The 25,979-nt window shown below is 43.0% G+C and overlaps 1 protein-coding gene across 1 annotated transcript in view; it reads right to left on the bottom strand.

Annotated features, from left to right (window-relative positions):
- The window catches only part of COL5A1 (collagen type V alpha 1 chain), a 238,371-nt gene that overhangs the window by 160,945 nt on the left and 51,447 nt on the right, over positions 1 to 25,979 (bottom strand). The window contains exons 2-4 of the mRNA XM_039506169.1: positions 21,223 to 21,390; positions 14,196 to 14,409; positions 13,357 to 13,519 (exon numbers count right to left, since the gene is read on the bottom strand). Of these exons, the coding sequence (XP_039362103.1) occupies positions 13,357 to 13,519; positions 14,196 to 14,409; positions 21,223 to 21,390 (545 nt within the window). The remainder of the gene's footprint in view (positions 1 to 13,356; positions 13,520 to 14,195; positions 14,410 to 21,222; positions 21,391 to 25,979) is intronic.

The raw sequence follows: 25,979 nt of genomic DNA, 5'->3' as shown, positions 1-25,979 counted from the left end.
TGCATGCACTTTTCTACACATGGTGAATCTCATCCAAAAAGAGCATTTTTAGTTTGCAGGCTTGAAAACTCAATAAAAGCACTTTTGTAAATCTACATCAGAAATCTGGTTATAAAAGTGACATCCAACATAAATATTGCCATGTGACTTATGCGGTGAATCATAGCTATGTACCACAGCTCAGATCTCAAGATACAGAATATATAGAATATACAGCAAGGGATAACGAGTCATCAACATTTGCAGAAAAAATTTTGCTCAAATGATACATAAACTCCAGGGAAAATATTGCTGTTTGCAGACATTCCAAGTGGAGAAAAAGGCAAAATTCAGCAAATATATTATTCACCACCAGTGATTCTCTCATCTCTATGTATGTTTCACTGCAGCAGCCATGAACCTCCTCATCTGTGACCAGTATGTGGCTACACTTTGAAAACAACAAGCTCAGCTAGAGCCATTTTTTCCATGTTTCTTGGAGGCAGCTGATTCAGAAAACACATGCACACAACAAAAACCCGAACGAGCTCCTTCCAATCTTCTGCACAACTCATTAGGAATATCTCCTTCCAGCTCCCATCTCTGGGGTGGTGTGTTTGTTGCAAACATATAAATTCGATTCTGACTGTCTCCATTAGGAGTAAGTAATACACCTGCACGCTAGGGATGTCTGGAGCAGTCGATGATTTTCCTTTGCGTTTTGGCAAGGAGCCCAGACTGTTTAAAAAAAAAAAACCACCATGTGGAATGAACATGTGTTTCATCTGTTCATACCAAAATGAATGGGGAGTGGGCAGAACACTGTCGATTAACAGAGGCTCTTACAAGCACAGTTTATTTATGCTGGATCAAAACTTGCTGTGTTTACTCAGTCCTTGTTTCAGTGGGTGGTTACTTACATCAGGATCCAGCGAGAAAGGAGACAGGATTTCACTCCATGTGTATTGTTACGATCAAATGTCTTTTGCATAAGAAACTGCTAGTGTGTGCTCCCTTCCTCATCACATACAGTGAATGCTGTTACAAGGTAATTACTACCTTCAAGAAACCTTACACTGGAACAAACCAACACAACTTAATGCAGAAGTGTAGGATTTAAGCCAACAGTAGTCTACATTCTGATTCTTCCCTGCTATGTCCCTTGGGAATTCATCTACAGCTGTGCAACACAGGTATGAAATGCTGGCTGATCAGAATGGGTGCATCTTATACCCACTTTCACTGGTATAAATGAATTCAATGCTTGGGCAAGGCAGGGAAGAATCAGGCCCCCAATGCTTACTCAGTCCTTACAAAGGGGAAATTCTTTTAAAGTCAATGGGAGTTTCTTTACAGACAAAGTAAGCCATCGTGTGCATGGCCATGTAGAAGATACCCCCAGCCCCACGTGCATGGATGCACAATGGCCTCTCCCACAACAGCAGGCTCTGCACTCTGGGGGCTGATTCATGCTCCCCACAAACTTCTCCCCACATGTCAAGGAGGGGTCCCTTCCGCACTAGTCTGGGGCATGGGACAGGTGAACAAGAGACAGTCTAATGGGGCACACTACACATCCACTGTGTGCAAGGAGAAGAACCAAGACAAAAAAAACCCTCAGTACTTCTTCTGAGCCAATGCAGCTCCATGCTGTCCTCTCATCACCACAACCTAGCCTGAGGGAATACCTCAGGATGTGACCCCACAATGATAAGTTACCAGCCTGTACTATTTTGGCATCACAACGAGCCTTCCTGATGTTCAGTGCCAGAGCTACTGTTCCATCCATCAGTGCCTGAAATGGGGAGAACACCCAGGGTAGGGCTTCTTCTGAGAGGCTTCACTTAAAGTCAACAAAAGGTTTTGTATGCACAACCACCACAGGACCAAGCCTTCAGCCCTGCACTGCAAAATCTGAGCCCTGGACTAAAACCCAAAGAGGTAAAAGTCCCATAGATATGTCAGCCTAAGCACTGATGCATACCTGGACTGAGCTGACATACATTATCCTTTGTTTCCCAACTATTTGTTTCATATTTTTTTTCCTCTTGCCTCAATGAGAAACCCCAACTCCCCAGCAATTAGCTCATGGGAGATTGTAGCAGATGCTTAGAGTAGGCACAGCAACGTGAGCACACTAAACGAGTCCATCCACTTCTTCAAATGTAAGGGAAAAGGGAGAGTATCTCCAATGAATGGGCTTATGATCCAGAAATTCTATGTAATGCAAATAAAAGTAATTTATGCAAGACCTTCTATAGAGCATGAGGTACCCAAATTAGCAGAAATGGGAAACATACACTGACCCTAAGGCTAAAGCAATGTTATCTCTGTTACTCCCAACAATAGCTTTTAAGTATCATGTTGTGATGCTGCCAATAAGTTTCAGCTGGAAACCTCGTTCCAACCGCAAGAGCTTTTGGCTTTTACCCCTTGTTGAAACTGAGAAAAGCGACCTCTCCAAAACCCCAAACATGCTCTAATTGCGCTCTTCTTCAGGGTTATTTTAATACGTCAGATCACTTTGCAGTACTTCTTCCACTCCAGGAGCCCTTTCTGCCTTCTCCTCCTCAGGGACATACAGATCAGAAACTCCACTGTAAACCTTGGCATGATGTCATTGCAAAGGGACAGGTTTCCAACATTACATCATCCCGTCTGGGCAGAAGATCAGAATCCTGCATCTCATAATTTCCATGGAACAGACTAAACCTTCTCTCTCTTGCTCTCTCATTATTAACAGGACAAAGTGGATTACAAATGAAACTGTAGGCTGAAAGAATAACGATTCTAAAGCTAATGTTATCCATCAAATATAATGAGCCTGCAGATGTCATCTTTTGCCAACAGCCAGTGTTCAAATGAAGAATTCTGCCAGGCAAATGTCAGGAGTAAACATACAGAATTTTGCTGCCCAAGTCTCATAATCCCTTTGGTGGTCAGAAATAGTCTTGAAGGATGAAGTTTAACTTCATGAAACCAGTAAACTCTTAGAAACCATTTTAGAAAGCTTCACATGGCAGATGATTCTCAGTAGGAGACATCCTGAACCTCGGGAAATTCTGGACAAAGGCCAGCCCAAGGGTGGGCCTCCAGGGACAGTTAACCTACCCTGGATCACATTATCCATAGGTGGAGAGGCAGTAAAGGTTCTTGTGCCCCATCATGGATGGTATTACTGTTTTCCCCATGCTTCCTCCCTGTTAGCAGGCTTCGCACATACATGTACAGATCTCCTCCAAACTGCCTGGAGCTCATCAGTGCTGCTCATTGGTTGGGCAACAGAGGTTGCTAGTGAAGCAAAATAAGGCTTAAACTTCCTGCTATCCCAAGTATGTTCTTGTTTGTTTGTTTTCCAATTAGGCAATTTCCAAATGAAAGTGTGCGGGCAGGTTGTTGCGAAATATACCATGTTCCAGAAATGAGGGGGAGAAACAACACTGAGCTCAACCAACCAAGTTCTGGCTCTTTAATGAGTCTCCCGCGGCTCTTTGCAGAACATATTGAAACCCTGTGTGATTTAATTATTAACCAGTCAGGATGCTTTTACCATGTTATTAACCAACTGTAGAATACTTGGTCAGTCATTTTGCTGTGAGAAAAAGTTTATATATCTATAGATAGATATATAAAATAGTAAGTGAAACCATGAATTCACACTACTGTGACTCTTTTGGGTAATGCTGATTGCTAATTGTGGCTCCTGAACCACTGAGGTCTGAGTATCACTGGTTTAGATAATAAATACGGTAATAATGCTTTCTACAGCACCTTCATTCCGAGGACCCTAAAGCACTCTAAGAACATTAATGCATTAGGATGACATTTTCAAAGCACTAAAAGGAGTTAGAAGCATCGGGGAGATCTTTAAACTAAAATTTTCAGGCAGGTGCCTAACTCCCATAGGCTTTCAATGGGAGTTAAATGCCATTTGGGCCTTTGAAAGGCTCCCCCAAAAGTCTCATTGAATGTAAGAGGGGCTTGTACTCAGAACTCCCCTAGGTGCGTTTGAAAATGTCAGCCATTAGACCTCTCCCCCACCGCCTGCCCCCGACCTGGGCAATAGGTATCACTATCTTTAAGGAGGGCATTCTAGAATGAAGACTTCTTAAGTGACTTTCCTAAGATTCCACAAAAGCCCGATTCCCTCTAGCACTGGTCCAGTGTTTTAGAACATTCAAACTTCGACTAAAAAGAATCAATTTTCTCCTGATATTTTTTGCGAAAGTGGCAACCCGCTTTTGAGCCAGCTCTAATTTCCTCTCTGCCAGTTCTGCACTTTAACGGCTCGACACGTTTCCCTTCTCTTTCTATGCGTCGTTACAGTTACGCATAAGTATGATCTGAACTGTGAGACCTTAATCACAACTGAATCCTGATTGTGCCAGGTGCTGCACAGACACACATTAAGAGAAATCACAACTGAATCCTGATTGTGCCAGGTGCTGCACAGACACACATTAAGAGACATCCCCTGCCCTGAAGAAGAGCCTGGCCACCCAAGGCACTGATATGGACATGAGATCCATGCCAGCTGACCAATGCACTCATGCAGATCTTAGTGCAAGGACTAGGGCTTAGTTTAAGATAAAATGCAGCAAGTGTGGGTAGTAAACAAGAGAAGAGAAGGGGGGAGGAGGAAAATAGCAATAAGATCACTTCCTTTGCTAGGCTAGGCACACAACTTGGCCACATTAAAAGGTAAACTATCCACCACCTAATTATTATACCTTAATAAGAGTGTTTTTTATGATCTGCTTGAACAATAAGGCATGTCTCAACTGGCACTATAAGCACACAGAGGCCAAGCAGAATTGAGCCCCAGAGAGCGGCAGTAATTATCCACACATGCACAACATGGAGTGTTTTATACAGATTATCACATGGATTTTATAACTCAAAATCAGGAAGTACAAAGAAAAAGCCCTATATCTTGACATTCTCTGACCATTACTGACAGGCCTGTGCATCACAGACTGCCTCAGTCAATCACAAAGCTTTACTGAAGCCCAGAGTTCAAAACCATTAATCCCCCAGTAAATCTAAACGAAATGGAGAGTTTGAGCAAACGTGTGTGTAGTAAGAGACAATTAATTTAATGTTTCCATCCAAATCTTAAGACTCTCTCTTCCACAGGTGCCTAACCTTTATAGGCTCATTCAAGTAATATGAAATGGTGTCACTTTAGGTATTCAAACACAAGTAATCTGAAGTCCACATTACCAGAAAACAATTTGCAAAAGTCACAATTCTTCTTTAGCATTGTATACAGCTCTCGCTATTATATATACACTGACAAAACAAGACATTTTCCCTCTGTGAGGCAATCCTGTATGTAAGCGCTCCCCAAGTGAGGCCAAATATTACATGTTTTGGTTTTGATTGGATTGACAACATTGCTTGGATTGTGGCACAAAAACCTCATCGTTAATCGTGCGCCTTTCCAGTGACAGACATTCAGATGGCTGTTGACATTTTCTAGGCACCACTGCGACTCTGAAAGAGCCTAACTTGGTGATTTAATCCATATGCTATGAGCACACCATTGCACCAGAAAGGCTCCCTTGAAATAACAATAGCGGATCAAGTGAAGAGAAACCCAACTATTAAAATCATGAATTACTAGGAGATCAGGGAGAGTTATAGATATGTTTAATAAAGAGGCTGGCTCAGAATGTTTTATTTTCCATCATTCCATGCCATGTTATATACTTGTGGCTTTAAATGTTGACTCCCCTCGCATTCCCTTAAAGGCTTTGCAGCAGAAGAGGTGAAATCAGAGTTGGCAGGACCAATAAAGCAAGTAGCCAGAGCTGTAAATTAGCTTCTTGCAGCAGTCTACTGAAGTAGTGAAAAATACATCGGAGTATGGGTCTGTGGTTCATCCTAACAGAGAAATTTAGGTTAGTACATTTCTGATTAAAAAATAAAACCCCTCTACGGAGGCTCATATAAAGCAAATAAGCACGAGTTCAACCAAGTTTCCTTCGGCCCCCTGAATTAGGCCCAAATCCTGCAAAAATGTGTGCATATGCTCAATGTTATGCTTGGGGGTCTCTTCGGGTATGTCTAGACTTCAATCTGCAGGTGTAAATCTCCACTCTAGAGGACATACCCACACTAGCTCCGACAGAGCTAGCACACTAAAAATAGCAGTGGGCGGAGCTCTCCATCCAAGTGCATGCCTAGTGTCTCAGATGGGATCATCCTCGGGGCAGCTAGCCCTTCCCAACGCCTGCGCTCTCATGCCTGCACTTCTATTTTTACCGGGCTAGCTCAGTCTCCTCCTGCTGGAATTTATGCCTCCGGCTCCAGTGCAGACATACCCTTTCAAATCAACGGTGCCACTGACGTACGTCAGGCTTTACAGGAACTGGGCCCTTGTTGTTGGACTTAAAAAGAAAAGTACATTTTCCTACTGCACTGCCTCTGTGATCACAATTTCCGTTCATATTCATATGACAGATTGTTGCAAACAGGAACACAGAAGAGACCCAAACTTTAGGGAAGTGTGGATCCAGATCTGACTACGATACAAACCCTGTAGCTGGGGTCCTGTTTATACATCATATTTTCCCTCTGGAAAGTATCCAGAGATTCTCAGATTACAAATATTAATGATCTAACCGTCTTTTCCGCGCTGTGAGGATAGCAGTATTATTATTTTCCATTTGGGAAGACAGAGGCACAGCGAAGTGCCACACTTGCTGAAGACCCAGTATTAGAGCTGGAACAACGAGGAGTCCTTGTGGCACGTTAGAGACTAACAAATTAAGCTTATGCCCAAATAAATGTGTTAGTCTCTAAAGTGCCACAAGGACTCCTCGTTGTTTTTGCTGACACAGACTAACACGGCTACCACTCTGAAACCTGTTAGAGCCAGGAGTAACACCATGGAGTCCTGAGTCTGTCTCATCCTCTAACCACTAAACCTTGTTTCCTATTAGATAGCCAATTACTCTCGTGAGCTTTCAAGGCCAGGATTCCATAGCTCAGTTCACATTGCACTAGCGCGGGAAACCAAACCAAACCATCATGTTAATTTAGTAGCCAGCTACCAGCCTGGCAGATTGGACAGCAAAAATAATCCAGGTAAGCATCTTCAAATATGACACATCTCTCAAGTTTGAAATGCTAAAAATCCAGCATGAGTGAAGGGACTCTCGAGGAACCATGAATACAGTGAGATTAAAGCAGGGATTATTAACTTCAGCAGTCTTTTTTTTTAAGTGTAAACAAAGCACAGGATTAAAGGTAAACTGGCATTTCAATGAGATAGCAGAATAGCACCAAGGTTTCAGCTAAGAACACTGACATTTCTATTTTCTTTCATCTTGCTGCTCCCTGGAACATTCAACACCTTAAAGGCCCATCTGGCATCTTGCCCAGACTTTCTGGTTTAACCTGGCGCAAAAGGTCTTCCCATTATTTCTGATGTCTTGATATCACTAGCGCTCTTAGAAAAAGTAAAAACAGGAAAAGGAATAAAAAGCACCATCCTTTTAGTATCATCCAAAAAACCAGCAGCACAACACCTCTCATCTCAGGACAAAGAGTTGGTATTCGCTAATGACAAATTTTTCTGCTGGTCCCCACGCATCAGCCGTTCACAATTTCCCTGCCTTGGCAGGGCAAGGTACGTAGATGCATAAAATCCGCTGACTTATTGTGCACCGTGTTTGGCAGCCTGAGAAGGGAACGGTTGGTGTTACAGAGCCGACTAGACCAATGAGATACAGTTAAAATATTCGGCTGGCCAGAATCAGCTCATTCTGTTTCTGGAGAAGCCAACTGTAAAAGACATTAAGCTTAACAACAACATATATAGATGTAGGGCTTTTCTGTGTACTAATGTTACCCACTAACTTCATTTAGCACTGAAGTCTTGAGAACCGAACATTATGATCTACTCTAACAAGACAATGACAAAACAAGAAAAGCATGTTTAATGGTTATAACAACACCATACTCTTTGTGGGAAAGCCCTACAAAATTTAATAGGTATGAACCCTATAGGATTCTATGAAATAGAACTTCTTTAGTACTCACAAGAAGTTCCACCTAGCATAGTCACGTTGATCAGTGTAGTTGAATTACTAATCATGCAGTGTCGTTAGAATCTAGCCCACCAAATTGAATAGCAAATGATATATTTCCTATAGCGGTCTTCTAAATAGCACGCTCTTGCAGGGATACAATTCTTTATTAAATTCTATACACTGGTTCAAAATCACCTAAACAAAGACGATCATTTTCTTTTAAATTTTGTAGGACTTTTTCATAAGGCACTGCATGCTCTTTCTGTCTAATCTGATCCACTCCATTGATGGCCATGGTACTCGGGTTCCAATGTCATCCTGTGGCACATTTCATTCAGAAAGATCCTGAAGTGTATGGGCGGGGATTACTTCATCCACTTCTGTAATACAGCCACCTCTGGGAAGGAAACCTAGTGCCATAAACCTTACAGAATAATGGGGGATAAACTTTATTTTCCTCCTAGGGTTTCTTGTTCTCCAAAACTAAAATGACACGGTCCCTCAGCTTAGCTTAGCTGATTTTCCAAAACACATGGCAAGTCTAACAAAAGAATCCCTCTGAGTAATGCCATCAGGGTGATCCTGGAGCATGCAACCCATCGGTCAGCTGGGTAAGGTCAGAGCCTTGCCAATCCTTGGCTGGTCAAGTGAGGCAACATTCCAGCCAAATCCCTGCAGCCTGATGGGAAAGGAAGAGTCCAGAGAGGACATTGCCCTCCAGCGAACCCAGCAATGGCTGCTGCGGAAGGTGAAAATTCCTTGGCAACAGCACACACTTTCTGGGCTACACAAGCAACGGCACTGAGGACTTTGTTGCATAACATTCCATAAAAGTACAGTGGCACACAAAGCCAAGCTTCCCAGGCAAAACTCACACTGAAGTCCATGGCAGCCTTGTATGTGTAAAAAAAGTAAAAACTGAATGAGGGCTTCTAGCATTGGCCCAGCGTGCACACAGTTATCCATGGTACGTGCACAAATGCAGCATTTGAGAAAGCAGCATCAGCGCCAAACATTGAACATTTGGCCAGATCAGAGTCCTCAAACATCAGAGTTTCTCCCTTTCCCCATAATCTGTGCACATAAAAAACAAAGACCAGAGCTGACGGGATTCCCTGAGGCCATGGAACTCCCATCATGCATGATGGCAGCTCCACCAAGAAGGGAGATTGGGGTGCATCATGGGAAGTGTGGTCTGGCCAGGAAGCTCATTCCATTGACAGGAATCTGAACATGAGGCATCTGAACTACAACTACTGTGAGGACGCACAGCAGCATTTCTGAATAAAAATGTTTGGTTTTCAGCCAAAAAAAATGGATTTTTCACAAAAAAAAGTCACAATTTTTTATGGGTTGGGGTGAAAGGGTGAATTCCAATAAGCTCTGCTCTTAACCTGTGGCTCACAGAGGGATTTGCATCTAATAAAAAAGCACTGCATTTCTAATGTATGTAAAAAAATTCTCCCTAGCAAACAAAACACCAGGGGAGGTAGAGGCAACGTGGCTTCTATTTTTCAGTATTACTGAAGCTACAGGAACATTGGTTACTATAGTTCAGGAGGAAAAACAGAAGCATTTATCTTGCTGCATAGGCTATTTCTTTTCTCTCTCTCATGCAAGGTTCTTTGCTGTCTCATAACATCGTCCTCTCATTCCCAGCATGAGGCCAGCCGCCACTTTCCAATCCCAGCATGACGGCCTGTCCTGACATTTCTGAGCATTTATAAATATCTGTTTTGAACAACATCGCAGCACAAAACTTAACTTGTGTAGCCTGGCTGTGGGCTTGGCCCCTTGTCAAGCCTACCCAGCATTCAGAGGGCTTTACAGAGAGATCCACACAGCCTCGGAACTGATTGAATTTTAATGAGAGGAAGTCATTTTTCCACTGGAAGAATGCTGTGCTAGAGAAATATTGTGAAACTCCCCTAAACCAATTCCTCTGACACAGTATGCGATGGAAAGTCACCCTTTTCATAATACACTGCTCATGCTCCACTTTGCTTGTGACCCTTGTCCACCTCTGAGTTAAGTAATTTCAGCTTCCAAAACAAAAATCTATTCAAGTTTGGTTCGTCCCGATGAAGACTCAGACAAGCACATGATATGAACTCCATTAACTTTCAGCTCCCACTGAACCATGTTGAAACAAAGACAGCCTAGGCCCTAAGCCCTCCAAACGCTGCCATTCCCAGTTAACTGGGTCATTACAAGTTCCCAGTGCAAACTACAAACTTGTAACAGCCACAAAACTCCACAGCTGTAGAAAACACCTAAAATCTACTATTAGGTCCCTGAGATTTGCAAAATTTACCTACAGAAGCTTCAGTCTCTGTTACTGGATTCAGGGCCCAGAAATTAGAAACTTTCTAGAAATGTGTGCTTTTTTTTTTTAAATGATTCACATCTCTTTCCCATTGCCCCAAACCAAGGTTGTCTTCAGACATACTTTCTGCTTAGAGCTGCAGCTTGCGGGGGGAGGGGGAGAATGGACTGAAGGAAATTAGGTTACTGAGAAATGAAGGAAATTAGGTTACAGTCTGCTGCCTTCATGAAACCTTTTAATTACATTCAATTTATAGCTATTGGCATCTTGATGTTTTTGTGTGTGCATGTTGAAATATCTTGCTTGCTAGGCAGAGAAGGCAAAAAGGAAAAATAAACGAAAAGCATATATTGAGGGGAAGGCTTTTGTATTCTGATAAATTGTCCTCTTCTGCTATAATAATAGTTCTGGGCTTCTCTGTGTGTGCAATCATTTGGTACATGTATATTGCAATCCGTGCCGGCACCATCGAAACAGCCTCCTTTGCTGTTGGCTAAGTGGAGCACTGGGTCCGTTTGTCCCATGAATCTGCTCCAATCAAAGGCACTTCATTACCAGTGATGGCACTCATGTCTGACTGCCTGTGAAAGGCTGATAGCGGTTTGGCAATGCTTTGCCAGCTGCAAAAATGTATGCTCTTGTTGTTTAGTAAGGTGGCTGTGAAGTCTCGTTTCCAGCTGACAATTAAAGCCAGGCTGTTTGGAGATATGTCAAGCTTTTGGGACAGTAAAGAAAACCTCATGACTTCAGTCCTATTCATCTTCTGTTGTGCATAGTTTCATATCAACACCAGACAGCCCATAAATTGACTACCATGGAGGATCCCATTACAGTTTAATGAGAAATGGAACAGAATATGCAATTCCACCCAGGAGCCCTTTTCACCAGGCTACTTCACAGGTGGGTTTTTTGTTGGTTTGTCGGGTGTGGTTTGGTTTGGTTTTGTTTTATAACAATGGAGGAGATGCCTTTTCGAATGGCGAAAAAAGATCCTATAAAAATGCGAGCTTCTTACCTAACTTGGATAAGACTCTGATTTCTTTAAGAGGATCTGCTAGGTGCACAGGACCAGGTCTCCAGTAAAGTTCTCTGCTTTACATAACAAATCTGCTGAAATGCAGCATTCAGTCTGGTTACTGACTTTTTCTGGAAGCACATCCAGCACTTTAGAAAAACAACTTCAGTGCCCATTAAATCCAGCTTTTACTTTCCCCTTTAATTGTTAATCTTCCCAGGAAATGTCTGTTCATTTAATGCAGTTAGAGATACAGTCATAACCCTCTTCTAGCTGAGTTATAGTGATGTTGGGTCAATGCATTTTTGCACTGTTTACAGCAGACCTTCCAAATGTAAGTAACATTAAACAGCCATAGGACTTTCTTTCCAAGTCACAGATAGCACAGTGCTGACTAGAGGTGACTTCACTGAGCCATAATTATTCATATTGTTGCAGGAACCTTGCATGCAATGCTCAATTTGCTCCATGAAGCGCACTCAACTCCAGCTCCAAACAAATGCAATAAACTAATGAAGGATGAGCTGCAAAACGTAATGGGCCTAATTCTGCATCCACCTACAACAGCTTTGCTCCATTGACTTCAATAGCGTTACTCTTTATTTATACTTGTGCAAATGAGAATCCAATACTCCTGGACATATACAGGCAAAAGAGTAGACAGGATCTCTGAAACTGCAGCTTGCCTGAGGTTTATTGTGATGTTCACATATCAGTCTAGCTGCCGAACTCTGGAAAGAATCACAGATCTCCATCTCCCCCATATCTGACTAAACTCCTATGCCTGGCTGCCTCTGTCACAAACCTGAATAGCAAATGCTCAGAGGCCTATTCCACAGACGAAGAATTGTTTACAGAAACCACTGGGCCAATAATTTCAAACTTCTAATAGTACTAAGAGAAAGCCGCTCTCTGCTTGTGGACACTTTGTGACTGGAAAAAGAGGCAACACTTTGCTGAAATTCTTCATGAATTATTCACCCAGCTGTACCTAGCATTGTCCAATGCAACGGCTGTGGGCGGGAAGGGAGGCACCCACTCAGTCTGGCGATGCAGCAGCTTTGTTGTGTCTTAGGGCACGAGATCAGGGTTCAAGGTCATGCCCATGGAAGTGGTAGCACCTCTCCCTAGCCAGGCCTTATAGTCTTGAGAGCAGCACTGTGCTAAGCAAGGAATTGCCTTCCTCAGCCTTCACTTCCAAGCCAGAGAAAACACCACAAAGCAGGAACGAATGGAAACCTCATTGTTATTAAGGTCAGAGCCCTGATCCACACACTAGGGCAAACCAATGTCCTGAAATTGCAGAAACACAGACTCCTTGTTTGTATTCTTGACCAGAATCAAAGCAAGGGAAGGACAGCCTGATTTAAACGACACCGACAAGCAAGGGGAAAGGTTCCCAGAACCCATTTCAAATGGCTAAAATGGGACTCTATAAAATGTGATGATTCTCGGCCAAGTGGGATAAGATTCTGATTTTAAGAGAAGCCACTCTATCAACTGGCCCAGACAGTCAGTTTATAGGCTTTACATTACTGAACTCTGCTTAAACATTGCATTCAGCCTAGCCGCTGAGTTTCAAAATGCATGCACTGCTTGAGAAAGACCCTCCAGTGCCAGTTAAATCCCAATTTTACCTTCCACGGGATCATGTGAATGTGAAAGCCAGATTCAGAGGCAGTTTAATTAAAAAAAAAAAAACTCTCTAAGGGCCAGATTTATCAGTGTCACTCTATTGGAATCAGCTAATTTACCCATCTGAGGATCTGGCCCACAATTCTGATCACTATTAAAATAGACATTATATCCAATAAATAACGTCCTACCCTGCATTTAACAATTAGGCTTAAAACAAACAAACAAACAAAAAAACCAAGCCCCATGATGAGTCGCAGCAATGAGCTTTATAAACCATTCATCAACCAGAACAGCAGCCCAAAGGCTTTGTACAGCATCTCCCTCTCACCCCCAGGCCACAGCTTACATCCGTGTCTTACCTCAAAGACTTCCTCATCCAGTATCCTGGTTCCAAACACAATGATGCCGTTGACGTCAATGATGGGGTGATCACTTCTGTCCAAGAACTTAGTTACCTTCTTTTTACAGTCCAAAACCAAAGTGACGTTTTTCTTCTGTACGCTGATGGCTATTCTGTGCCACCTGTGAAATAACACAGCCCGCGAGCTAGTTAAACAGAGCCTTCTGCTTCTATTAATGAGCCAACCGTTTAGAACAAGTAGTTGATCATGAAAGGATGTTGATATAAAACTATGGGCCAATCATTGTCCCCAGTCGGAGTGAAATTCACTGATGGGCAGAGGGCTGGTAAAAGGCCCATGCATCACTTCAATCCCCGAAAGGGGAATTCACAAGGCTGGGGCAACAGGTAGGACCACTTGGCTCCTAATCCTTCAGAGTGGGAGTCTCCCCTGCACAGTTGTGGGGCGCATTTGAGGGAGAAGTGGAGCCTCAATTTTCCCCTCGTCCCCCTCTTCTATCCTCCTTAAGCCCAACACCGGGTGATTTACTTGGAGCTTAAGTGCCACACAGGTTTGTGTAAGCCCTTTGCACAGGGGGAATGTCATCCCTATAGCCACAAGTCCCCACTGACATGAAGTGCCTAATATTTCACTAATGTTCAAGGGGTTTTTGCACATCTGTTGTTTATATGGCAGAACGGAAGAGCTCAGTTAGCTGAGACAGAGCACTGGTAAAATATATATATACACATAGTACATACATCTTATACACACTTAGGTATTCATATAGGTAATCATATAGACTGATGATTGCTTTTATCGTGCACCACGTTCTCAATACACGACACTGCACTTACTTGCCATCTGATAGGTTAATGCCTCGAAAAAGAGGATAGTCTTCTGGGCCTGGCTTCCCGGTATGGTCTTCGTACAGGAATACAGGAGATCTACCCATCTCCATGCCGATCTGCTGGATCCCTTGCTCATTGTAAATGGAGATCAAGAAGGACTGACTTCCTTTCTTGGCTTTTACAGTGGACAGAATGGAGAAGTCCTCAGGAAAGGCTGAAGCTGAAGTGCAAAGGCAAAGGGGTTAGTTGTTCTTTTGGATGTGATGGTGTGCACGCAATTCATACATTCTGCAACCCGGTGAACACAGGAGAAACTACCAGCGATTGCGCCTCCTTCCAAGATTTGTCCATATTAACAATCCCCAGACTGCTGCCCGTGGCAGAAAGGTTTGTCAGTGCTACCTGCAGATGGGGACAACGCATGCTACAGGAATGTGCCCAGCAGCTCCATTACCAGTAATAAGACACTTTATAAAACAACAAAGTGTTGTGTACGGATACCACCGCAACACCACGATTCTAACTCGATAATGGAGCAGTACGATGGCTTCAGACAACATGGAGCTACAAAGGTCCTTGCTGGGGGCAGGGCGGGAGGAGGATTTGTCTGACGGCTCAACTGCTCCACCTAATCACACAGCCCATTGTGATTAGGAGCCATTATGTGATTAAGCTAGGGAGACCAGACAGCAAGTGTGAAAAATCGGGACGGGAGTAATAGGCGCCTATATAAGACAAAGCCCCAAATATCGGGACTGTCCCTATAAAATCAGGACATCTGGTCCCTTTAGATTAAGCCCGGGGAAAAGATAGCAGAAAATTTGGTGAAAAGCAGCTCCCATGGAAAAGAGTTTTCTATTCTAAGGGCTCAGTCAGTCTTCCAGTTCAGCGGCCAACCTTGCTAGGGATCATTCATTAATGATCAATGAGCCCTTTTCGGTCTTTACCATTGAAACTACAGCCACGCCACGTTCCAACTCCCATGCTAAGCAGAGGAGGGCCTCAATGTTGCTGAATGGGAGACCTCCACTGGGACACTAAGGTGCTGCTGCTGCAAGTGATGGGTGTAAATCTGTAGCGTTTATGCCACTTCGTTCCATGGTATGCCCTGGAACTTCTTAGGAGACCAGATCTGCTGTGCCACAGCATTTAGAGACGCTGGAAACTCCAGGATTATTTTTATAAAAATGTCCCCTGTTAAGTAGACACATGCAATGTATTAGGTGCTTTGCTGTTTTGCTGGGGCTTTTTAAATCAGTTGTTGTCTATTTTGTCTATTTAGGCAAGAACAGAGCATTCTGTGGCTTTGGCTCACTGCATTAGCATGGGCAGCAAAAATCTAAAAGCAAAAATAAATTCAACAATAAAATGGAGACTTTGGTTTGACAGAGCTTTAAAAAGCGCGTGGCAAAGACGGCTTCTCATGCCAATCGTCCACAGAGATACCGTGGCCCATGTCCTCCTTCACATGGGGATTAAAGTGAGATTAGAGTCAGGAAAGCGAGCACAATTGTATTGTGGGATCTCGTCTTTATTCTTGCAACGCCCATGTTGTAATTAAGCCCTGAAAACAGGGCTTCACTGGCGTGGTGCATAGGCTCGATCCAGTCATTTGGACAGGGGTGTGTTCCATCCTCAGAGACTGCAGATCAGCTGAACCCAAGGCTGCAAGGCAGCACATGAGTTTTATAACTGCCAGAGCTGTATACGCCTCCTGGCGTCTGAAACCGCGGCTGGTTTGGTTTTCTACCTCTCCCTCCATCAGCAGCACTGAAGATTCCAGAGATGAATCCAAATGGCAAAACCCACATCCATCTCCAAAAAGTAATTCCTCCAATATGCAGGGGATGTGAATTACTAACTAAAGGAGGAGTCAGGGGGCACTTCTTTAGCTTATTCTAGAGAAAGGGACTGTGAAATGTGTGTATTTCTGTCATCTTAATGTGTTGTATTCTAACAATAGAACAATACTTGCAAGGGTATCTGTCCCTCAGGCTAAGGCCTTCAAAGAAGGACATAATTGTCCTCTTGCGCCTATCCACCAAGGAAATCTGAAGTGCAGGAGTGCCAGAATGGAACAGGGCATTGCTGTGATGGGTCGCGTGTGCGATGTGAACATCTCTGTGTGGTGCCTGGCAGTGTGTGGGGAAGGAATAGCCCTGTGGCTAATTTTTTAAGCTGTAAATTCACAGCCATCTAAAAACCACAAAAATGTTACCCCAAGTGTCCAGCAGCTTCACACAGGTTTCCCGCCCCACTGCAGGCTTTTCTTAAAGGATGCCCAAGGGCTGAATGAGGGATTTGACCTAGTTAGGCTACAGTGGGCCTTATTCAAAGTGTGGGGAGTGTATCAGACCACAGCAGGACTTGTTGAACACAGAGGCAAGGAAGTCATAGGAAAGAGACTGTCAGATAATTTTCTCCACTGTCCTGGGGAATTTGCATCTGCCAGTTCCTTTGCATCAAACTCCTTTCATTCATTCATTCATTTTCATTTCCGTTAGCACCTAAAATCCACTCTAGGTACTCAGCTGTAATCAGAGAACAAAAGAGAAAGCAGAAAGCCACCAAATCCACACAGAACGCCCGGAACAAAGAAAAACAATTACTGTCCTGCAAGGTGTGAAATGGAATTCAGCCCCCGGGTAGAGGTCTACCCCATGCACTTAAATGGTCTTGTTCAGCACAGGAGTGTCACCAAGTCCACCAAGCTGGTGACTTCACTGGAACAAGGGCAGTTTATTCCAGCTGAGGGTCTGGCTCATCTTATGAGCATCAATCCTTTTGGTAATACCATCTGCAAGTGGATACCACTGATCAGAATTCTGAAAAGGAACTCAACAAAAGAATATGGGGCCAGATCCTCAGCTGATGTAAAGGGGTGCAGCGGCATTGAAATCAAGTGCTTGATCCCCGTCCCTACACTTATGTTAGCCAAGACATGGTCCCAGAAATGAAGGTATGTGATAACTGTGCCTGCCCTAGGATGAATTGTGCCATCTCTTTCCTTCTGCCTGTATACTCATATCACTGCCGTTTCAAATCAAATGCAGACATTTTCCTGGTTACAATTATGGAGAACAATTTGGGGTCTTTTATGTAAAATACTTCACATCCAAAATGATCCATAAAAATGGAGAATTTCATTATGAACCCTCCGTACAGAACTTTTCAACCTCAATGACTTGCCAAATCACTAAAACGCTGCTTTTAATTTATTGTTTTATTATTATTAAAATGTCTCCATGGCAATGTGTTTCTCAGCTCAAATAACCATAACTGATAAATTATGGCCGACATGACTCTGTTATTGCTCTGTTACCCTGGCAAAGTAACAATGCATTTCCTGTCATGGTTAGAAATGATCCGGGCTATCTAATGATATGTGGAGGGGGTTCCGTTCAGAATGCAATAAAACTAATAACAAAATAGCACATAGGACGTGATCCAAATTCTATTGCAATAAATGTAAAGACACCCATTGACTTCAACAGGCTTTGGGTCAAGCCTTTATACACCATTCTACATGTTCAACGATGTTCATGCTGAACGGTGTTGAGCACCCATCTCTCCAATCAAGGGAATTACACCAGTAATGAATTTTGCCCATTGTATCAATATCCCCTCAAGGCTGAGTGCCACTCTAGCTCAAATCATTATAAACTGCTTTTGGCAGCACGCTTGTGAGTTAACTAAATATTAATGTCCCCATTTTACAGATTTCATACTATCCAAGGCAAACGCAGGCAACCGTTTTCTAACTAAACAGGTCCCACTCTCTCAAAATGATTATCCAACCCCCCTTAGGTGATACAGTCACCTGCTCCAAATGCCCAGCAACTGCCCTGCAAGAATCATCTTAGACGTTGACCTAATGAAAGCAGGATGGAAAAATGGATGCTCCTCAGCCCCAAAAGGCCTAAAACCCAATGGCTGGACAGCATCAACAGACACCTGTCCCTCATAGGCACCTTACCGCATAACGTGCCAGATTTGGCATGGGACAGAACATCATGGAGGTGCATAAAGCGTTTGGTGGCCTCTGTGCTGTCCAAGCGACAGCATGAGAACTAACCATTTTACAGATGGGGCGGTGTCCATTGAAATATTCCCGATCTTCAGCGGCTCTTTTCAAAGACCATTGAAGGGGGAAGGAGTAGCGTATGGCCACAAGCGAGGCACAGATTATTCCTCTGCACTCAGCCATCTCCGTGCCAAAACAATTAGCTGCAAGTGAGTAGTTCGGGGACAGCATCTTCGGCATGCTCTGGCATTTCATTTTCCGGGAACAGAACAGATCCACATTCCACCACGGCAGCTTGACTTCTGGAACATGGCATAATGAGTCTGTGAATCCCTGTTAGGGTGCTGTGACTCCACCTAACAGCCACGTCCCGTGATCCCATAGGCTGTCCCTTAACACTAGTGCATGGGCACTGAAAAGAGACCGGGTGGTTGTAAAGACTGAACAGTGGAGATTCTTTCTTTTCTCCCTCTCCCTCTCCTTCATGATATCTGTGTCAAATGCAGTCCATTAACGAAGAGAAACATCTTTTTACAACCACCAGACTCGAGTCTGTGGAGTAGGACTGGGTTCTTTCCTTCTCAAAAGTCATGGTCAGTAATTAAGGCAAAATTAGACCTTTAAGTGACACCTGTTCAACCTTATTGTCTTCTAAATATAGCCTCGGTGATACCTGGGCAGTTCCCCAAAGGAGTTTGCAGAGGTGTAACTAACTGGAGCCAAGTAAAGAACTCTGCTGATGAGCCGGGAAGGAAGGAAAGCATACTCATTTTCTCTTAGCCATGCTAGTTTTGTGGGGTTTAATAGATTAAAAAGCAGTCAGAACTCATTCTGTGTCACCAAAATCATCAGATCCAACTCTAGATACCCACAAATACCAGATCTGTTGCATAAGAAGGTACCATTTTTATAGTCACTTTTCAGATTAGAATGGTTATTTAAAGGCCCAATTTAGTCCTTTGCTATTAGTGCATCTGAGGGGACCCTAATTTTTCTGGTGCGGTTCATTTTCCTCCTAGAGGAAATGTCCTGGCTATAATCTAGGATGTTTCACCCTTAAACATACATGCACAAATAATGCAGAGAACATTAATTATGCAACAGGAATGCAAATTACTGCATTTTCGTTGCTGCTATTGAATGTCAATGTCTTCCTCTGTCTTTCTTGCCCTTGCATGAGGTTGGAAGAACATGATTTACATTTAAGAGGACTGGTAGTGGCATCCCATGTTGCCATTGATTTAGCTAGTGGATTTTGTATCAATTCTTTTACAAACTTTTTGAAGTAATGTGTATATCTGTCTCCTTAGATTAAGGATTCCACTGCATATGTGCATGCTTGCTCTCTCTCTCTCTCTCACACACACACACACACACTTTCCCTCCTACTAGTTGTTAAGCCTTATGCAAGGAAGGTGTATTTCTCAATGGATGACTGTGTTAATGATCATGCTGGTATATATCTCATCTGCCCCTGAAATCCACATGACATGCTTTATACAAGCCAAGATAAACACAGCGGGCTAAATTGATCCCTGGCGATTCCAGATTTAACCCCTGACTCTATCGAGTTGCACCAGGTCCCAGGATGAATTTGGACTAGTGAGCTGTAGTGACTAAAGGCCAAATCCAAGTGTCCTTATTCAGGTCAAACTTCCATTGACATGAATGAGAATTTGGTCGGAGTAAAGGACTCAGTAGAGCCAGAGAAAAGGCTTCACTATACAGATGACGACCGATCCAGCAGCTAGGCTGCTAGCCTAGGGATCAGGATGTCAGGAATCGGGACGTGCAGCAGAGCCGGTCTCCGGGCACCCTGAGGAGCACTGCTGGCCTGCAGTAGGCTGCCTGATTGGCTACCCCACCTGACTTGCTGGAGGAGTCAGCAGACCAACTGTCAAGCCCAGCAGCAGCAGCTCAAAGCATTTGCCCATGGCTGTGATCACTCCTGTGCCTGCTTGTTCCCAGCCCTGCTCCTGCCTTGTCACTCCACATAACCCGGTTCTGACCCTGAGCTCCAATTCCTGACCTCTGACTTTGGCACTCATCCATGGCTCTGACAATTAGCCTCTGACTCCACCTCTGACCCTGGGCTCCAACTCCTGGCTACCAGCTCCTGCTCTGACCATCAGGCATGACTCCTGCTCCAACCACTGTGTGTACCATGCACGTCCCGGACACACGAGGCGGGAGTTCAATTCCCTGTTCCACCACAGGCTTCCTATATGAACTTAGGAAGTTTTAGACACTCGCTCTCTCTGTGCCCCATTTCCCATGTGTAGAATGTGAATACTAGCACTTCCCTCACTCGTGTGGGAGTTGGGGGGATAAAGACACTCCCAGCTGTGAGGCACTCAGATACTAAAGTAAATTGGGCCATATAAGTACTTTAGCTAGACAGTTTCAGCCCTAATTCATTAGCCCATTTAAAGCAATGACCCCATGCTCTCAGTTTACAGAATTTTTTGCTTTTTAAATGTAATGCTTCATCACCTAATGCAAAATTAAAAATGTGTCTGTAGTGTAGCTGGTTTTTAATAAGCACCCTGCTACTCACTGGATTTATGGGGGCTAATGCTATTTTCTTTCTATAATAAGATTCTGATTAATATTTAAACATTTCTTCCAATAAGAACTGGGACTCATGGGGGGTGTTCTGATTTAATATTTGCGCCTTCCAAGTCTCTATTCACAACTGGATACCAGCCTGTGATAATGAGAAACACCAGCTTGTTAGCGGAGATGGGAACAGATGTAATTAGCCAGCGTTCGCATGTTCGCTGGATGATGTACTACCCCGTTCAGACGAAGTGAGGAAGAAATGAGTGTAGCCATTTTAACATTATTAGATGATTAGGCACTCCGTATCTCCCCAAAAGGGTAGACTATTTCCCTTCCAAACATACTCAAAATGAAAAAAGCATGCAGTGTTTCAAGTGCAATTCTAGAACGTAGGGGAAAAGATCAGATATTTTCATAGGCAGTCCCAAATCAAAAGGTTTCACTTACCAGGATATAACTGCTTTGTTGGTGCACTAAGTTGAGCATCTTTTGTTACTCGAAAAGCAACATCTGCGCCTTTTGAAGATCTTCTGCTTGTGCAAAAACCTGTTGTTTTAGTGATACCGTCAGGTAAATTATGAAAATCTAATACCTTCAAGAGATCTGCAGGTTCAGCTGCAAGAAGAAAAGAGGAGAAACCAGAATTAGTAGGCAAAAGTATCGGCGTTTGCAAAGATCCATTATAATAATACTAATCATCAATAATCGTTTTAAACCAGAACAGATTTTTTTCTAATAAATGAATAGCAAATACATTGCTAATGTCATCTTCAAAACTAGAACAACAGGCTGCTGATCTGAGACACTAATTCACTGCAGAGAGGAATAGTTTAGGCACTTATACATGTATAAGAATAGCATCTACAGTCATGCTAGTTAGGATAATGGGCTTATCAATAATCAGGCTTCAGGGTATTAACTCGTCGCAGTAGAGAAGAGTTCCGGTCAGGTACTCTAGAACCTCAGGAGCTGTCTGCACTGTACATCTGTGGTATCATTCGGATGCATATTCTGTGCATCTTCAAATCTGAAGACAGACTGCTCCCAATGTCAGCTTGAAGCTGGATGCCCAATGGCTAGAGTAGTCTCTACAGCCCTGGTCCAGCTCAGTGACTCATCCCTCCAGGGCTAACTCCTCCCCAGTTCACCTCTCTCCTTGCCAAAACCTCTGCCCTCCCCTCCAGTGACAGAGCACAGGGACCCCCAGAGGTTCCAACCATCACTCTCTCTCCTAGAATGACGTATTGGTCTTCCCACTATAACGTAGCACTCAAAAAAACCAGCATAAGAACGGCCATACTAGGTCAGACCAAAGGTCCATCTAGCCAGTACTGTGTCTTCCGACAGTTGCCAATGCCAGGCACCCCAGAGGGAATGAACAGTACAGGGAATCATCAAATGATCCATCCCCTCTCACCCATTCCCAGCTTCTGGCAAACAGAGGCTAGGGATATCATCCCTGCCCATCCTGGCTAATAGCCATTGATTGGCCTATCCTCCATGAACTTATCTTGTTCTTTTTTGAACCCTGTTATAATCTTGCAACCGTAGCCTGAAAACGTCTATGGGTGCTACCATACTGAGCACAATTGCTTTCATTTAGCAATAACTCTAATGCTAGAGCCATGCACATTTCTGTAACAACTTAAACACGCAAAACTCAAGAGTTTTTGATTTGGTTAAGAAACCTGACACTCAAGCCAGGTTTGTCCAGACCTGTAAAGTTTTTGGCTTTGAGTGAGTCAGGTGAGGCAAAACTTGGGTTCAGATGAAGATTTTGGTTAAATTTTATAAAACTGAAATATGTGTACACAGAGTTTTGACCACCTTCTAGTGGTCTTTTTAAGTATAGTACAAGAAATGCTTGTTGGATTGACTACATTACCCAGAATCCTTACCCAGGAGTTGGGTGTGTCAGACTTCATAAGGAAAAAAGACATGTAGCGTCAGCAGCAAGTCTCAGGTTCTTGATCCTTTCTTATAAGCTAATAAAAATCCCCTGTGTGTACAAATGTACTGCAAGTAAAAAAGGCTTGCAGAAAGCAATGCAAACTGAAAGCACAAGGGGTGGAAATGTCAAATGTGCACAACACTGGCATAATTCCACTCCAGTTGAAGTCAATGGCATGACTCTCATTGCTTTCAATGACAGCAGTTAGGTAAATGCTGAGTGCTCTTGAAAATCCTGCCCCATGCTTTGTACAGCTCCAAAGGGAAACACTCCAGACAGTGAGTTTTGGGTGGTAGTAGCAATACTGTACATTTGCAATGTCTGAAGGCAATTGAATTTCAGCCTTGTGTCTGACCACACACCTGAGTCAAGCACACCATAAAATTCACTCTCTTAATCACGTCTCACCACAGGTCCTACAGTAATGACATGCCCTGACCTCTGCACATCAATCCCCTCTGGCTACTATGATACAAATTATTGTAATTAATAGAAAGGATCTAAGCATTACAAGACAAGAAATGTCCAATTACTGTCTATGCCAGAAAAGCTCATTTCTTGCTTCTCTCCCCCAGCATGGAGCCTGCCACTTGAATTGTGAATTCAGAGAAAACTATGCAGATTAGGCACCTGTGCTGGCAGGGGAGGCAGACTGCAGCAGGTGCGCATATTGCACAAAAAGCATAAAGGACAATGGGAGAAAGGCTTTCTTATTTCAATATAAAACAGCCTGGAGCATGATCTTCAGTGGAATTCACTGCCTATAGTCTTGTATGCAATAATGCATCAGAATAAGCAATGGAATCGTTCCTGCTAACAACATGAAGCAAAAGGTGTAATGCCCCGGCGGGCCTTTTTACCATATCTCATAGGATCACATCCTTATTAGCATTTGCTTTAGCTAAAAACCTTGAAAAATCACTAATGGAAGGATTCGATATTACACTCAGAGCCATCAGTCCTAGCTAATTGGGGGTTAGTTTGCATCCAGATGTTAAACCTCTAAAACACCAGTGACATAGCACGCATGGTGCATACCATTAACTGGCTAATCTGGCATTTTTCACATCAGCAACAGAGATGGCAAATTGGATTAACCAAAACAGACCGTAAACATTTACAATAAATTATTGTGAATTTTGACCCAGTACTCTGAGCCAAGAGCTGTCAAAAAGATGAACCACCCAACTCAGCAACGATTTGGCACCGCCCAGAGCAATCTCTGCTTGAAAAGCCTCATTTAGCCTTGCCAAGACAGTACATTTCAGTTTTATTCTCATAGCAAATTATTTTCCCAGAGGAAATATTTTATTCAACCTTCAAGGACGCAACCAAATATCAGATAGCTCGCTTGATACTGAAATCCTAAACAATGACCTCTAGCAAACTGGCACCCAGCATCCACAGACATTTTGAAACAGCGTTGCAGTGTGATATATGTGGCTGAGAGTGCCAACTTGTTATTAGCTCAGGGAACGATCCAATGATAATACAATCACTACCAGCAGCCAGATGCGTGATAGCTCCTTTTCTGGAAGAGGACAGATCTTCCAACATTAGTGACACAGAGAAATAAAGTAAGGGAAATCCTTTCAAATGGGGAGAGAGAGAGAGAGAGAGAGAATACGCCTTATCTCAGGATCAAGCCTATTTTATAATCTGTGATTACCGCCACTTTGAGAATTTGAACCAAATAAATACACACATAATGATAAGAGATTGACAAATAGGTCTATTAAATGGAACATATACCAGTTATGAATGAATAAGATAAGCTAATACTTACAGACTACATAAACCGTTTAATAATTTTTTCATTCCCAGACAAAAATTAGACCCCCATGTTTCTGGTATCAGAGGTTATACATATAAATTATGTCCATGCGTCAGAGCAGTATACAAGTTGAAAATGACAAAATGACAAATAAATAGAAAACCCTCACGCCCTCTTCCTACTTTCCAGAAATAAATAAATTAAAGGAAGTGGAAATCACATATTGTTTGAAGCTTACATGTACAAGTCATTTATAAAGGGTTAATTCATTATTACATTTTAAAAAATAATTTAATCAACTGTTATAGATTTATAGAGGCCAACCAGTTGCTTATAACATATAGGTAGCCTATAACACCAACTTTATCTGCCAGTCTATGACACCTTCTCTACTGATGTGCTTATAACCATCTGTATAACACATCCTTCTCCTGCCTCTAGTATGCTTTTTAATATCTAGTAATCATTTATTAATTCTGTCTAAAACTATTGACAAATAGACCCTTAATGTACAGTACACTAGAAAAAAATCCCTTTTGGGTTTTTCATCACCTGAAAATATTATTCCACCAGTTTCTGCTGTATCCAAGACTGGAATGCCATGAAAGCATCTAAAACTGTGACAAGTACTTAACAAATGCCTAAATTAGTCGGAGGGATAAGGAATGGTGGGAGGTACCTTATACTGTTTCAGAATACAGACATTTACCATTAGGGGTCATCTTCATTAGCTAGAAATATTTTGAAATATCCATGAGTTCCTGGTATTTTTGAGGATGTAAAAGAGAAGGGCCTAAAAAAAAACTATGCACAGAAAAGCACATCTACCATATGTAGTGTTCTTTGCAGTAGAGAAGAGGTAGCACTTGGCCGTAATGAATATAAAGTGGATTCTTTTTCTGCTGGACACCCAGACAGACCCTGTGGCTCTTTCTGCTTCTCTACTAACTTCCCAGACTGACTAAGGAAAACAATTTGTGTGCTGCGCTGCCCAGAAAAGTCAGCAGCAGAGGGGCTGATACATCATCAGCAACAGATTTGAAATGGCTGCAAAATAATAGATCCTCTAAAAGCCCATCTGGAGCGAGTGTAAATATCTCTAAAAAGTGCCATTACCTCCAGTGAGAACAAGTCATCTCCAGGAGTGGAATGTTTTCACTGTGATTTCTTAATTAATCCACTGGTCTAAACGTATTGGTTTCCTGTTAGGAACAATTCCGTCTGCAGACTCTAAAGGGACTGCAGGACTTTAGGGCAGTGAGTGCAGTCTAGTAGGTAGGACAGTAGACTTGGTGTCAGGAGACCCAGGTTCTGTTCCTAGCTCTTCCCGCAACCTGTTGCATGACCTTGGGTAAGTCACCTCTCTGACACCTGTTGTCTATTCAGCGCAGGGCTTGTCTTTCACTATGTGTTTGTACAGCACCTAGCACAAAGGGGCTTGCATTTCAGCTGTGGTCACTAGGCTCTGTCATAGTACTA

This window comes from Mauremys reevesii, linkage group 19, assembly GCF_016161935.1.
Source record: "Mauremys reevesii isolate NIE-2019 linkage group 19, ASM1616193v1, whole genome shotgun sequence".
Lineage (NCBI taxonomy): Eukaryota > Metazoa > Chordata > Testudines > Geoemydidae > Mauremys > Mauremys reevesii.
This window is presented reverse-complemented; position numbering and strand designations above follow the sequence as displayed.